Source organism: Protopterus annectens, chromosome 2.part0, assembly GCF_019279795.1.
Source record: "Protopterus annectens isolate FY-2018-M chromosome 2.part0, PAN1.0, whole genome shotgun sequence".
NCBI lineage: Eukaryota > Metazoa > Chordata > Ceratodontiformes > Protopteridae > Protopterus > Protopterus annectens.
This window is the reverse complement of record NC_056728.1, coordinates 240,996,077-241,011,672: the sequence shown is the minus strand read 5'-3', so window position 1 is coordinate 241,011,672 and position 15,596 is coordinate 240,996,077. Positions and strand designations below refer to the sequence as shown.

General features: G+C 38.5%; 1 protein-coding gene across 1 annotated transcript in view; it reads left to right on the top strand.

Moving 5' to 3' along the window:
* MRAS (muscle RAS oncogene homolog) overlaps positions 1-15,596 on the top strand; it is a 437,128-nt gene that overhangs the window by 340,402 nt on the left and 81,130 nt on the right. The window contains exon 5 of the mRNA XM_044060717.1: positions 15,301-15,400. Coding sequence (XP_043916652.1) covers positions 15,301-15,400 — 100 coding nt within the window. The remainder of the gene's footprint in view (positions 1-15,300; positions 15,401-15,596) is intronic.

Below are 15,596 nucleotides of genomic sequence, written 5' to 3'. Positions count from 1 at the left end.
AGATGCCCAGTTGATGGAAGGATTGTTGAAATCTCCCATGACCAAGGTGTTTGGCTGTATACTGAGCACCTCTAGCAAGCACAGGTAGGTGGTGTGCTTCCCCTGGTTCATGGTGGGTGACCTGTGGAAGGATATTTGACCTGTAGTTAATTGGACATGAAGTAGCTCGAGAGAGTTGTAGTGTTTCACCAGTCTTGAGGTGTATTTGGATTTAATGAATATGAATACATCTCCACCTCTGTTTTTTTTATCCTTGTTTTGGGGTTTGAACGTGTGTAGGGTATTGTAGACTTGTACATCCGGGGTGCTCTCCCTGGCCTTGAACCAAGTCTCAGTGACTGCACAAATGTCAGCATCTTCCAAGGTGAGAAGTTTTTCCAGGGAGTGCTTTTTACTGTTTAAGCTCCTAGCATTAAGCAGCATGACCTTGAGTTTGTCTGCAGTGGATTTCTTTACGTCAGAATTTTTGTTGTTTGAACATTGCCTAAAAAAGGCACTGTGGGGGAGGCAAGCATTTTTCCAGTATCCAAAAGCCTTGAGGAGGCAGGTGAAGGCCATCTTTGGCAAAGCAGCATGGACTGTCTACCATATCTTCCAAAGCAGACAGATACTGGATTCCCTTGGAGTGACATTAGAAGCTAAGCCAATTATTGAACTCAATCACTTTTTGTCTGTATTGTGGCATCATCCTAAGTGGAGGTAGAATGCTGCTTAGGGCAAGGGACATTCCTGGGGCACATAATCTGAGAGTCTGGTCATGTTTCTCTTCACATAGTCCAGAGCAGTACTTCTCACGTCATTCACACCAACATGTACTATGACAGAGTCATAACAGTAATTGTTGCTGAGCAACGTGTGTGCGTGATTTTGACGGATCTTGGCAGCTGACAAGACAGCTGGCTGTGACCTTTTCCTTGTTCAACCTGGTAAGGGGGACTTCTGTGTGTCTCGCAATTGAGTCATCTATGACTAGAACATTAGGTTTTGAGGTGTTTTGCATTAGAGGTTTAATTTTTGAGACACTCATGTGTGTGTTATCTGTAGTGGTGGAATCTGTTCATGTACCAGTATGTTTATGTTTGCGCTTGAGAGGTCTCTGATCTTTTGTTAGGCTCTTAGTGGGTACCTCCACATATGTGGGTTTCTGTGTTATGTGACAGTATCTGGTGTGAGAGGGGTGTTGTGTGTGCTGACAACCTGTTGTATGTCTTATTTATTGTTATGTGACAGGACTGATTCTTATTTCATGGTATAGTTACATTTCTCACATACTGTGTTTGCTTTAGGAACAAGTGATTGTCAGTGTACATGAGGCAATTGCTACGTTTCGTCAGGATGCCTATGTCAATCTGGCTGGCTGTAATAATGATGGGAAACTGTTTGTCCATTTTGGCAGGTATATATTGCAATAACTAGTGGGGTGGGCTAGATGGACCAATGTTTGCTTGTGAAGCTAACAAAGGCACCTATTCTGTGGAGGGCTAAAGATGGAAGACTGCTTCAGCACCTCAAAATGTGCAGCTGAGTTGTTCACTTGGTAAGAACGCACAGCTGCATTGTGCACAGAGAGGCAGTAGAGCAAAGGAGATTTCTCTAGCTGATATATATGGAAAAACTGTGTTTCTATGCATTTACTGCTATACAGAGCAGGGCTAAACCCCACTGTGCAGTGTGCAGCTATGCACAAAAGCTGTGCTTAAATACAAGTGAAGTTACATAGTTTTAACAGAAACTAACCAATAGGAAAGCCCAGAACTGAGCCTTATTCCAACAATTCCCAACTCAGATGGGTCCTGGGCTGCACACTTCTGCTACAAAGGTGCAGGAAAGCCTTTTTGATGTAGGATGGCTGGTTTTAGTGCCCAATAAATATCAAACAGTCTTGATTCAACAAGTCTGAATGTAGTCTGTCCTATAAAATTCAGAAGTACTAGAAATTCAAAGTGCAGAAAAAAATAATCACAGCAGTAGAACACCAAAAAAATGAAGCAGCAATTAGTCAAAGTGCAGTTCAAAAAGTGCAGTGGAAATTTAGAATATATTTGTATTTTGTTGAGCAGTGTGAATGCCTTGGATTTAGTTCAGAGTCACTCCAGATCTCTGGCTAAGGTCGCCAAACTTGGAGCAGGTCCACCAAACTGAGCGCAAAACCACGCAAGCGCGGTGCTTAAATTCAAGCAAAGTTAAACGGTTTTAACACAAACTAACCAATGGGACAGCCCAAAACTGAGCCTTGCTTCAACAATCCCCCATCTCAGATGGGTCCTGGGCTGCACTCTTCTGTCACAGGGGTGCAGGAGGGCCTTTTTAATGTAGGATGGTTGCTTTTAGTGCTCAGTTAATACCAAACAGCCTAGATTCATTTTATAGAACTGAATGTGGTCAGTTCTATAAAATGCAGAAGTACTAGAAATTCAAAGTGCAGAAAAAAATAGTCATAACAGTAGAATAGAATAAGTAATACAATCAAGCTACTGTAGTTGCTGTGGGAAGTGGTTTAGTGGTAAAGACATATAAACAGAATAACATAGTTGCCATAGGAAAAAAATTGAGTAGTTTGCTAACAAGGGAGTTTTGAGTAGCATGAGATATATAAGGTATAAGATGGGTGAAGTTGTGAGAAGGAAAAATGCTAGTGAATTAAGATTTTAAGAAGATGGGAGATTATGGTATTTGAACCGGAAGTTATAGAAGATGTAACAGAGATACTGATAGAGTGTAGACAAGGAAGTAATAAGGAAATCAACTCGTAAGTGGTTGGTATGAATGAGCTGGCGGTGATCAGCGGTTTACAATTAGGTAAATATTTACAATATGTACAAAAAGTAACACAAGAACATCTCTACATCATGTTAAGTGGAGAGCTTAGATCTTTTGTTTATGGGGTAAACTGGTGAAGCTGGAAGAGAGTGTAGTAAATGTTTAGCCATGTGTAGAACAGGAATAAAGTCAGTATTTAGGCAGAAATTCTTTTAGTGTAGATTTAAATGTATGAAGGTTAGATATGAACCTCACGGCAAGTGGGATTCTGTTGCAGGACATTTCCTGGAGATCCCTCTGGTTTGTACAGGGCAGTTCTTGCAGATCTGTCAGGTTTGTACATGAAGAGTAGTTATCAGGTCACCATGGTGGTCTGTTGGGCGGATAGTTGTGGAGAATGTTGCTTAGTGCTGGACATTTGGAAGTTTATATATTATGTCACTAGTCAGAAGGAGTTGAGTATATGGGAGTAATTCAAACAAATGTAATAGTTTTAGGGCAGAGTAGGGGTGGGGTCTGCAGCAAATTTTGCAATTTTGTTGTAACATTGCTCTAGTCCAGTTCTTGCTGTTGCCTGAAGTTTCATAAGGGTTGGTACCCCATATGAGAGTGATGTTAGGTAGTAGGGTTGTTTTTGTGGTGTCATTAAGAAAGTTTTTTGCTCTAACATCCCTAGATTCTGGTGAGTTTTTTTTTTTTTTTTACAATTTTGTTGAATGTGCAAATTAAATTTAAGGTTGTCATCTGTTAACATCCTTAACAGTTTAGTGTATGAAACCACTTCAATTACTTTATTATCGAAGGAGGTAATTTTAAAGTTGTCTTTTTCTTGTGTGTGGGATTTAGGGAAGAAAAGGAGGGTTTAACAGTAGTTGTGCATTGCAGTTTTTGATGGCGGTAAACATCTTCTGTGATTTGTTAAAGATGGATCAGGCTGTCTGCAGAGCAAATAGAAGTTGAATCGTCCAAGTATTTGAATGAAGAGGCTTGCTGTGAGGAGTTATATAAATTAATGAAAACCATGAAAGAGGAGAGACGCAGGAAAAGACCTTGAAATAACCCAGCAGTAACTATGAAGAAGGGGGAGAGAGTGTTAGGCCATTCTACTGATAGATTTCTGTTGGGTAAGTAACTGCTGAACCACTGGAGAGAGAGGTCTTGAAGCAGACATTTGTTACAGGAGGTTGATTATGTGAGAGTGTCAAAGGCTATAGACAAATCAATGAATAAAGAGGAAACAAGTTTGCCACTGTCCCCGATTGTGCTGTGGCCAGGATGAAATCCATGTTGTGTGGGAGTAAAGAGTTGCTTGAGGGGTAGTTGAGTAGTTGCTTACAGATACATTTTGTCAGAATTTTCCGCCAGCTGGGTCATTATAGCTATAGGTCTGAATTTTAATTATTCAGTTAAGTTGCCACCTTTGTGGAGTGGAATAGTGCGTGGCTTTTCCCAAAGGGATGATGGAACTAAGGGTTCTTGCATCATTTGTAAGAATAGCAGTAGAGGAGGCTATAGCATCAACTGCAGTTGTGAGGTATTCTGTTGGGCGGTTATCAGCTGATGGTGAGCTGGATTTGTTTTTGCTGAAGTTTTTTTTTAAACAGAAGTTGAGATGGGTTGTAAGGTGGAAGTAGATGAATTTGTAGGGCGGGGATGATGGCATACCTCTTAACTGTCTAGATTTTCACAGAATTTCTTCATACAATTTGTGGGTTTGTAAATCCTTGAGGACTGAAGTCAGTAAATAATGACAAACATTGGTGGTGTGAACTTTGGCTCTAGCTGATTGTCACTGTTGAAGTGACACCTTAACCCCATGTGTAAAAATGGGAAAAGAGGTTGTAGATTGATTTGAGTTTCAGAATTTGTACCCTTCAGAAAATTCATGCTGTAGTTGATAAGAGCAATATTTACATTTTCCCTGTTTTGGGGCCTTTGTCCCCCTATCATTTTTGACTTTGTACAGATTTCTTGTGCTAAGAGGTTGAGAAGTATGATGATCTGTATTGAGGATTATGGAAGGAGTCACCTTAGTAGGGTTTGCTTTGCTATAAATGAAGTACGAGTTAAACTGGGGTGCTATTTCTATTGCAAAACAGTTTTAGTGTAGTTTGACAAAGTTCTAGAGTGTAATATTTCTAAGGACAGAAGACCAGAATTTTTTTTTGGTTATTTTTGTGGTTGTTTTGAAGATGGGCTTTTTTAAGATAATGTAGCTCTTTGAAGTTTTGCATATTTTGGCATGTGTTATCTTTTAGCCATGTTTTCCAGGCATGATTAAATTAGTATTTCTGCCTAGCCAAGGAGCATGATTACTGTTTGTTTTCCTTCTTAATGGTGCATGGCAATTGAGAATATTTAGAAGTATTGTATTAAATTCATGAAGAGACTCCTTTAAAGGTAGGGATTTAAGGATGATCCAGTTATAGGATTTTAGGGTGTATTTAAATGTGTTAATGTTAAATTTTGATAGTCTGTGAATTATGTTGCAGGAATGTTTAGTTTAGTGTGTAATAAGTCTATCAGTATATGCTTGGAGGTGGTCGTAGAGGGTACAGGAAGAATACCGGAAGTATACTTGCAGGAGACAGATACTGTTACCCAACCTAGTATTGTACCATTATCATTTTTTTGCTGTATCTAGTGGAAGTAGTTATAAGGTGTGTGAAACCGTGGAGAGTTATGCTTGTCGATGGAAAGTCTGAGCTAAACGTTTGCCAGTCAGTACGGACATCTCCAAATATTGTCTCATTAGAGATGGTATGAGATGGCCAGAAAAAGATATCTGCCATTAAGGTCAAATTGTTTCTTGTTGGGGGGGTGCAGATCTATTACACATGTGGGGTAAGGTGAGAGTTTGTATGAATTTTGGAACAAAATGGCTACAATTCCTCCTCTGTACTCAATCTGCCCTAATAATATTATAGCCTTTCAGTAATATTTCTAAGTTTTTTATGGTGGATTTGCACAAAGTTTCAGTGGTAGCTACAATGTCTGGGATATTATGAGAGATCCAGGCATGCAGTTCAGTTATATTGTTGTGAACACTACAAAGATTCGTAGTGACTAGGTATTAGGTAGAGGTTTTTTTGTTTGTTTTGTTTTCTTTAATGTGGTGTGAGATTGCTAAGGTCTAGTGTGTAGTGGGGTGGTGTAAGTTTTTTCAGAGGGTTGGTTAGAGGGTCCATGGTGGGGGTTGTATGCCCTCATGTAATGGTATTTTTTGTGAGTACTGTAATGATATTGGAAGCAGTTTAATATGCATTCTCAATTTTAGAATTGTTTTTTGAGATATGGGGGGAGAGTAAAAGGAAGACATTATTTACCCTTTGTTGACTGGATTAGTCCACATCTAGAAACTTCTACTCTTTTCAGTAGGTGCCATGGGATCATTTGCATCCATGTAAGCTATCACCAGCTCAAGCAGATGGGACCTTGATTTATTGTCTCTTCTGAAGGACAGCACCCACTTGTGCTGCATCATGCTACCTGTTGTGACACTAACACTGTGAGTATCACTTGGGTGTAATTCTGGGGGGTGAGTGAGTGACTGTATGTTTGGTAAATTTTGCTTTTGTGGGTGAGGTGTATATTGATAAGCTTGTATGACAGATTGTAAGATGATGAAGGAGGCAAAATAAGATAGTGAGCATGCTCAGATAGATCATTGTTATAATGGACAGATGATGGAAGCAAAGGTAAAGTTAAATTTCTAGATTATGGTGTGGCAGATGTGTAGTGTATATTTGGAGAAAGGTAATGATATGTAAAGTAGAGCAGTAGATGTAAATGAGTATTGAATACACAGAATATAGAATACTGATAGTGAATACAGATTGATGGTTTAGTGTTATGAATAAGGAAGGGTGGGGGTGAAAAGAGTTCTGGGTATGTTAGTACAATGATCCAGAAAGAGAGTGAGTTAAAAAAGGGAGAAAGTATGAAGATAGGAAACATTTAAGAATAGTTTGTAGCTGCACAGTATTGGCTGTTTGTGGGTTTGTGGTACTAGTTACTTGTGTAAGATGTGTAGTGATTGGTAGATGGATGGGGAGGGGGGAGTTAGTATAAATGTAGAGTAGGAGGGGTGGGTGGAAATTTGGCTATGGTAAGGAAGGAGTGTAAAGAGGGTGAGTGAAGTGGGTTCCAGCTGTCCAGACACAGATACGCAACCAGAAGCAATAAGTGAGAAAACTCCATATTTTAGACAAGGATGCTGGTAAGGGTGATGATGACTTGAAAAAAGGTATTAAAAGTTAATACTTGTTATAAAGTGCAAAGAAGACAACCAAAAGTATTATACTTGTAAAGTCGTAGTTTGCTTTGTGTTTTCCACACAATGCAGGGTTTCTGCTGGCAATGTAAAGAGATAGTTCAAGCTAGGAGCATAAGGAAAGGGAATGGTGCCTCCAGCCAAGTGGGCAGTGTTAGGTTAGTTCCAAAACAGTAGAGGTTATTGTAAAATATAGGCTAATTATCAAGCACCATGATACAAATATAGATCCAACTAATTTTATAGCATGTGGCCAAGCGGTAGATGTCTATTTATGTCTAGAAGTAAATGAAATTTAATATGGAATTGCGTGTAAGAGATTTTTTAAGGGTGCAGGTTTGCTGTTGTAATGTTAAATGAGAATTGTGTGGTAACTTAATTGCAGACTGATGGTTTAGAAGTTGTGTGTCTTGTTGTGAATGAGGGAGGGATTATATATGTTTATTTATACAACTGTATGTATGCCTTTAAAGATTACTTGTATCTTGATGATAGTGAATGCACAATCTTTATTTGGCATTCACTGTTTTGAAAAGTACAGTGGTGGCAAGGGGCTAGTCTAATCCTGTTTTCACACAAAGTAATGATTTTATGTGAAAACTGGACTACAGAAGTATGGCATTGCCTCAGATGGTGCTACAGCCATGTTGGTGTTGAGGTTCTGATGGGGAGTCTGTTGTGACATGCATTTGAGGACAAAGGCCAAGACAGAGAAGCTTCTGTCCATAAGAAGCATTTTTTTTTTCGTTGATACACCTATTTCATCTTACAAAATACATGTCTGCTTGACAGGGCAAATGGGTATGTCCTTTTTTCCTCACTGCTCATTGCTTGTGGCTGTAGCAGCAGCAATTTTAAACTGAGAATATCCACTTTGATAATACTTAGTAAGTGCAGCTTTGTGTGTCCATTAAATATTATGATTTTCTGAGTGGCTGTTGTCTGACTTTGACCTTTTTATCTTATTTTATTTAAATTATGTTTCTTTTTTTATTTATTTTTTTACTTTCAATCAGAGTAGATGGGCAGGAAAACCCACCGTCACACCATTATGTTATTTTATTTAAATAATAATGTTTCTTTTTTTTTTTTTTTTTTTTTTTTATTTACTTCCAATCAGAGTAGATGGGCAGGAAAACCCACCCTCACACCATCACTATGGTAGACGTGATGACATGGGTCCATGCAGGGTTCAGTGAGGTCATGGAAAACTGGGCACTTTTCAAAAGGGTGACAAAAATGCAGAAATACATATTTTTCCTTTTTTTTTGTTGACATAAGCAGAAGATAAAAATAGAAGATTTGTGACTCTATTCACACGGTGACCGATCTGAACATTCTGCAGGTCAGTGCAATTTGTTGCATATGATCTTTAAAAGGGGAAGGAAGGAGGTTGAGTAGTGGATGGAGAACAGTTTGTGTAAAGGTAATGGTATGGGGGTGGCTGATGAACTAGGAATGGGAGGGAAGTGAAGCAGGATGCAGCTCCCACACCAGCAGTAGGTAATTAGTATTAGCATGCTCAGTATGAAGACAGAAGCTGTGAGTTTATCACACAGGTGTGTGCTTTAGAAATTTTGTCAGACTTTAAAATGTATTTAAAAACAGAGCATGACAATACTTTTCAAAAGTATTGCTCAGTATAGTATAGTATTGTATCCAGTGGCAGCTGGTGACTTCAGATCAAAGGGGGGCTGCAGGAGACAGCTGAATGGGTGGGGTCAATGGAAATGGGTGTGGCCAACTAGAAAGGGGAGGAGCTATGCTCAAAACCACAAAAACTAACTTTAATTAAATACGCTGCCCTGGGTGCCAAACCGTCGTTATAAGAGTCCAGTCAAGACAAAAAAAGTGTAGAAGAATAAAAATATTTCAATGCATTGGCTGAATGACAGTCTACTTAATATCTAGATGGAAACAAAAAGGTTGTGAGGCTAAATACATTACTGGAATGCCAGTCAAAATCAAGTATAAGAAAAACAAGCAGCACTCAACTCAAACCACTTCTCCTTGCACTCCAGTTCTAATTATAATTTATATTCAGCTTTATTAAAGTACCAAGTAACATGCTGAAAGTAGCAATCTCTGTGATGCCCCCATGTGTAAAAATGTTCTTATCCAAAAAAGACCTGCTGCCTGACAACTATCTACTTGTTTCATGGGGAAAACATGATCAAAGTAAAAAATGAAAAGCAAACAAGAAACAAGCTCAAGATACATTGCTTAAAGGATTACTGTACAGGTTATGGACCATACATGATTAGCATTATGTTTAGTTTATGGGTAAAGCCCTCAGAGATGACTGGAAGTCTCCAACAAGTGTAATGAGCTTCTTAAAATAATGTAATCCTGTCCTTCATTATAAATACTGTCATATGCATTTCAGTACCCAAGGCTTATACATTATCTAGTTAAGTATTCTGTGCATGGCAACAACAGAAAGGCTTTCAATGTTGGCAATTCTTTAACAGTATGCTTATTAAAGCTTACTTGCATGTTATGATCTCAGACAAGCTTACCTGATGGTCATTAAAGCATTGCTACTTAAACACAAGCAACAGGCACTTTCGGAATAATAATAAGCATAAATCAACAGTATAAAAATATGACAGAAACCAGAACATTCTGCAAAATCAAGGACAAATGAAAATCCACTGTAGTACTTGTGTCTACCTTGGATGGGGGGATACTCTGCACATTTACATTGCATAACTGCTCCTTGCCTTGCTTGGACACATGCAGAGTCATTATATGGGGGAGTGGGGTGCAACAAATATGTCACAATTTGAAATGTTTCTGGCTGACTGTGGTGGCCCTGACACATTTGTCATACCTCTCAACCTCAGAGCAAGAAATCTGGACAAAGCCATACATAGAAGTGGGACAAAGGCCCAAAAATAAGGACAATTTTTAAATATTGCTCATAAACTTAGAAAGATAATAGAACAGTAGGTCTTGCATTAGTATAAATTTTCTGAAGGGTATGAAATCTGAAACTCAAATGTCTCATTATTTTCTAACTTCGGTCTTTAATGATTTGCCACTAATTTGCCAAAAAAAAAATAACACAATTTTATGAAAAATGGACCAAAAATGTGATGCAAAAATATAAAATAGCCACGCAATACAGCTGGGAACCTGTCAAAGGGACACTTTTTTTAATATTAGTACTGCTAACTTGAGCAGCTGACAAAATAAAAGAATCTACATGCATTTCTGAAATAAAAGTAATCTATAACTCTGATTATTACAGTTATTTCTTAATTGTAAACCCTCCATGTTTTCTTCCAAAATTGCCATTCTGCAGAGGGATTATTAGGGGAAGAGAAACATTTTGAGCCAAAATCGGGGACAGTTGAGAGGTTTGGCTATGCCTAATTCTATAAAGCAATTTATTTGCATGTACCTCTCAACCTGTTAATGCAATAAATCCGGAAAAGGCCAAATATATTGGGGGAACATATAAACAGTACTAAAAATTGCTCTTGTATAAACTGAGACAGTTGATAGAATAACAGGTCTTACTTTAGCATGCATTTTTCTGAAGGTTATGAAGTCTGAAACTCAGTGTGTCATTATTTAGTGACTTAATTCCTAAATGATTTGCCAGAAAACCACAAATCTTATGAGGAACAAACCAAAAATAAGAAGCAAAAATCTATTCATTCTGTGAAAATCTGGACAGTTGAGAGGTATAGTTCAGCTTGGGCTGTCTCTGAGTTTGCCTCCCTTCCCCCTCACAAAATCATGGTCGAATGGAGCCCTCCCCCCTGCAGCCATTCCAATGATCCATTACTTGGCTAGTTCACTCCATTTACCATAAACACTAATGTGCATACTGCATTACTTCTATGATGATTTGGACTTCATTTGAAAGTTTTATTTTGCATTTTACAGCACAAACACTAAGACATCTGCTAAACAAAGCAATGCAGTCTCACAATGAAAACAGACTTAGCATTAAAACTTCTCTGCCCTTGAAACTCACATTCATTGAAACAGCATTGAAACCCACATTCAAAGAAAATACATTTTGTCAGTGGCAGATAAAGATTAACTTTGGGCTGTTTTCAAATTGTAGCCCCCTTGCACATGAAACATACATGGGCTCTTTGATACACCTTCCTGATTGTACTAAATTGTATTCCTTGTACAGTACAGTACAGTTGTTAGAGGGTGTTTTAAATTTATTGTTTTGAACATTTTCTAGTAAACAGTGAAACAAAATGCATGCACCAATAATGACAAAACTGCCCAATTCAGAACATTTTTTCCAGTAAACAATGAAACAAAATGCATGCACCAATAATGACAAAACTGCCCAGTTCAGAACATTTCCATCATAAAAGTCTACTCACACTTCTACAGTCCACCATTATCAGTAAATATAAACAATCTCTGAAGTAAAAGTCATCTAAATAATTCCACATTAAAGAAATCTGTAACTAATGAAGAGGTTGCTGCTAGCAAACACCTTTATATTTCATGGTTTCATCGAAAAATAGTGTCTGTTGCCCCTGAGGAATAAATTGCCTATATTACATTAAAAAATGATAAACTAGTAATATTGCAATAGGAAATGGATGGCAAACTGATAATAGGCTCCATAGTTAGTATATTCACCAAAGAAGACATTCTCAGTACGGCTGTACCCACAGCCTTCTGCATCAAAAGCAAATGCACAATCTGTTGTGCTATTAACAATGCAAACAGACTTGGTATAAGAAGCACGAATCTTCTCTTCCCCTACAGCTCTCAGCTCCATGTAAAATCTACTCGACTGCATCTTAACTTCACAGCACAAGAAATCTGGAAAAAACCAAAATTTATTGGTGGTGGGGATCAAAAGCCCAAAAACCAGGGACACATTAAACATTGCTTGTATAATCTTGGAAAGTTGCTAGAATAAAATGCTGTGTTGCCACAATACATTTTACTGCCAAGGTCCCTGTGCAAAACAGTCAGAGCAACATACCACTAGGGCAAATCAGCTGCTTTGTGAAAGAGAGGAAGACTGAAACTTAAATGGCTATCATTTAGTGAATTCAGTTCTCACCATAGCTGTCAACCTCTTAGCACAAAACACCTGGACAACCCCAGTAATGAGGGAATACAGCCCTCAAACATATTCATTTCTTGCCATAGCTGTCAACCTTAGCACAAAAAACCTAGACAAAGCCAATAATGGGAGAATACAGTCCCAAAAATAGGGACAAATTTCAAATATTCATCTTATAAACTTAGAAAATTGCTAGAATAAAAGGTTTTGTGTTACTATGTATTTTCTGAAGAATATGAAGTCTGAAATTCAAATGCCTGTCAATTTTACTTCTGATGGAACAAAAACAATTTTCAGCAGAGGCCCAGGGAGAAATGTCTGTCAGACAGAACAAAAACCATTTTCAGCAGAGGACCAGGGAGAAATACTGCAGACACAGGTCTTTGTAAAATGGCAGGACACCAGAGCAGACCCACACAAACACAGGGAGGAGATGCAGACTCCACACAGAAGGCATCCCAACCAAGAATCAAACCAGAAAACCTATAGCTGTAAGGCAACAATGCTACCACTGCACCATCAAATATTTAAGGAATTAAACATTCAGAAACCTGAAGTCTGAAATTCAAATGCCTGTCAATTTTATTTAACATTTGTTAACCAGGACAGTCTGACTTGGAACAAAAAAAAACAGTTTTCAGCAGAGGCCCAGGAAGAAATAATGCAGAGTGCAGACACATGTCTTTGTAACATGGGAGGACACAAAAGCAAACCCACACAAACTCAGGGAGAAGATGCAGACCCCACACAGAAGGCACCCCAGCCAAGAATCAAACCTGAGAACCTGTAGCTGTGAGGCAACAATGCTACCACTGGACCATCAAATAACTAAGCATTTAAACATTTAGAAACCACAGATATTATGAGGAACAGAACAGATCAAATATGAGGCAAAAATCTGCAAATTTTCTACAAATGGTGGTGGGTAGGGAATTCAGGCCCTTAACACCTGCAGACAAGGTACAGAGTTCAAGTCTGAGGTATTCCTACCACACCACCAAGAATTTGCTCTAGCCACAAGTATGTAGTAACTGGGGCATTGCACACACACACACACACACACACACACACACACACACACACACACACACACACACACACACACACACACACACTATTCCCTTGCGGTTAGTACACACACTTATCTTGCTACTGATAGTTTAGATAACTGCTTCACCCCACCTTGCCGATAGCCTATTATTCCCTTGCGATTAGTACACACTTGCCAATAGCCTATTAGTACACACACTGCTTACTTTGCTGCCGATAACCTAGATAACTGCTTCACCCACCTTCCTTGCCGCCGATATTCCTCTTGATTGGTCCAGCCTGCTGCTGCTGCAGTCCAGAGTGCCTCCATTCTGTGATGTCACCACCGCGCGATGCTGGGCATCTTGGGGCCAAGATGCCTTTCCCCCTATCTAGAGTGTGCGCACATGTGCAGACATCCGGGAATTTTCGTTGTTTGATTTTGTGTTTCTCAGCTTTATTTTCATTTGTTTTTTAGGTGGGAGGGCTGCAGTCCTATAGCACGAGCCAACCCTGATTGTATCTGTGGAGGGAAGAGTGATGGATGCTCATTAGGGAATGTGAAAGGGATTAGAAGGATAGAAATTCTGGAATTAAGCATGCAGGACTCTGTGCCTGTACGTAACGCAACAATGCAGTACAGTAAATTTAATTTGCTGCAACTATTTGCTGCAGGTACTTATTCCAGGAAGTTTTCCCACAGCAATATGTTTTCTCGCATACAACATATGCTTCCACTGTTAAAGTACCTTTGTCAGCTAGGACATGGGAAGTGTGTGGTGATAAAATATTCCACCTTCCTTTCAGCTGTGCATAATATTTCTACCTTATAGAAGGGGAGAGTTGGCCACTGACAGTGTGGGGAAGCTGATAACAAACCATAGCTGTGCATTTTTAAACTGACCTGTGTGCAAAGTCCTGCAGGCTATATGGGACTGTCTGTGGACTCCTTTATTGTTCCTTGAAGCTATAGTTTCTTGGAATTAAAATTTTAGGGGTGCAGCAGAAGGCGTGCCCTCCCCTCTTGCAGAAAGTGTATTTTTTTTAATTTGTGAGATTCACATTTCTGTATGACAGTTTTGTGGAGCCTGTATCTGAGGTGTAGTCAGAAGAACAAGATATTTCATCCCTGTTGAGTTTTGCCTGGTATTGCAGTGTACTCTGTGTCATACATGCTTTGAAATATACTTTCTTATTTTTAAATTGTTAATTTCGTGGTAAATAAGAAACCCATCTTCACACAGTGACAGAAATCCATTCTGATGGTACAGATAATGTCTTCTTTCAGTTTTTGGAATTTTTGGACAAACAGTATTTTGGGAGACGCTGATCCATGTGTGGTGGACAGCAACAGTTTAGTTTGAAGCTTAGAAAAGGAAGGATGGTTTAGTACTGAAGATCACAGCTGCATTTTGCAAACTATTTAGACAGTGACAAGCTAGCACTTTAATTAGCCTACAAGTATTTGTTCATTGTTATAGTTGTCATAGCAGGCTACATATTATTCAAACCTGAAAACAGCCAAAGTTTTAATTTCATCCACAGAAATAGATGTATTGCTGCACTCATATAAGATCTGGGAGCACATTTGTGAACATTCAGTTGGTGTCTTTTATTCCTTTTAAGATATTTCAAATTTCTCTTTTTTTCTGAGAGGTGTTAAATCTATAGGAATTGTGTCAAAGATTTACTATCACCAAGTAGTGAAACTGGATTACCTTATTCCAGATTATATTCATACATTTCTCCAGTGTTAATGGTGTGGCCTTTAATGAACATTGCTGACAATGGATATGAACATTTAAGTTGTGCTAAGTAGGGCACTATATTTTCATGATTACAGAAATCTGAGAGCAGTATGCTATAAAATGCTTTAACTGTTAAATATTGTTTCTTTAACACATTTTGCACTGTGTGTGTGTTGAATATCAGTGTTAAAATATTGTAGCCCACAACTAAACATAGTGGTATGATCTGCAGCTTCTGGGATCCACCCAAAAGTACGGCTGACAGCTAATTGTAGGGAGTATTGTAATGGTGCAGTATACTGAAATGTTAAAAAAACCTCACTAAAAGGCGATAACGTTTGGGGTTATAAAAATAGCCACCCTTTAACTTAACTTTGCTTATCACGCCTAATTTTTCAGGAATTCTCATCACAGTTTTGTTTCCTCTTTAGGGAATCATTTCCCATGATCTTAGTAGCGAATAAAGTTGATTTGATGCACTTGCGCAAAGTCACAAGTGACCAAGGCAAGGAAATTGCAGCAAAGTACAACGTAAGTTAATCTACAGTATGTTATTGTGCTAACATCTCTAAATGTTCCAATGCTACAACTGAGCAAAGCATTAAGTTATAGAAACAGCCTAGTAATTTAACAAAGGTGAAACAGCATTATAAAGAAACTTCTAAATGTAAACAAAATAAGTTAAGGATGCAATTCATTAAGTGTTATTTCAGTTTGATTTCTGTGT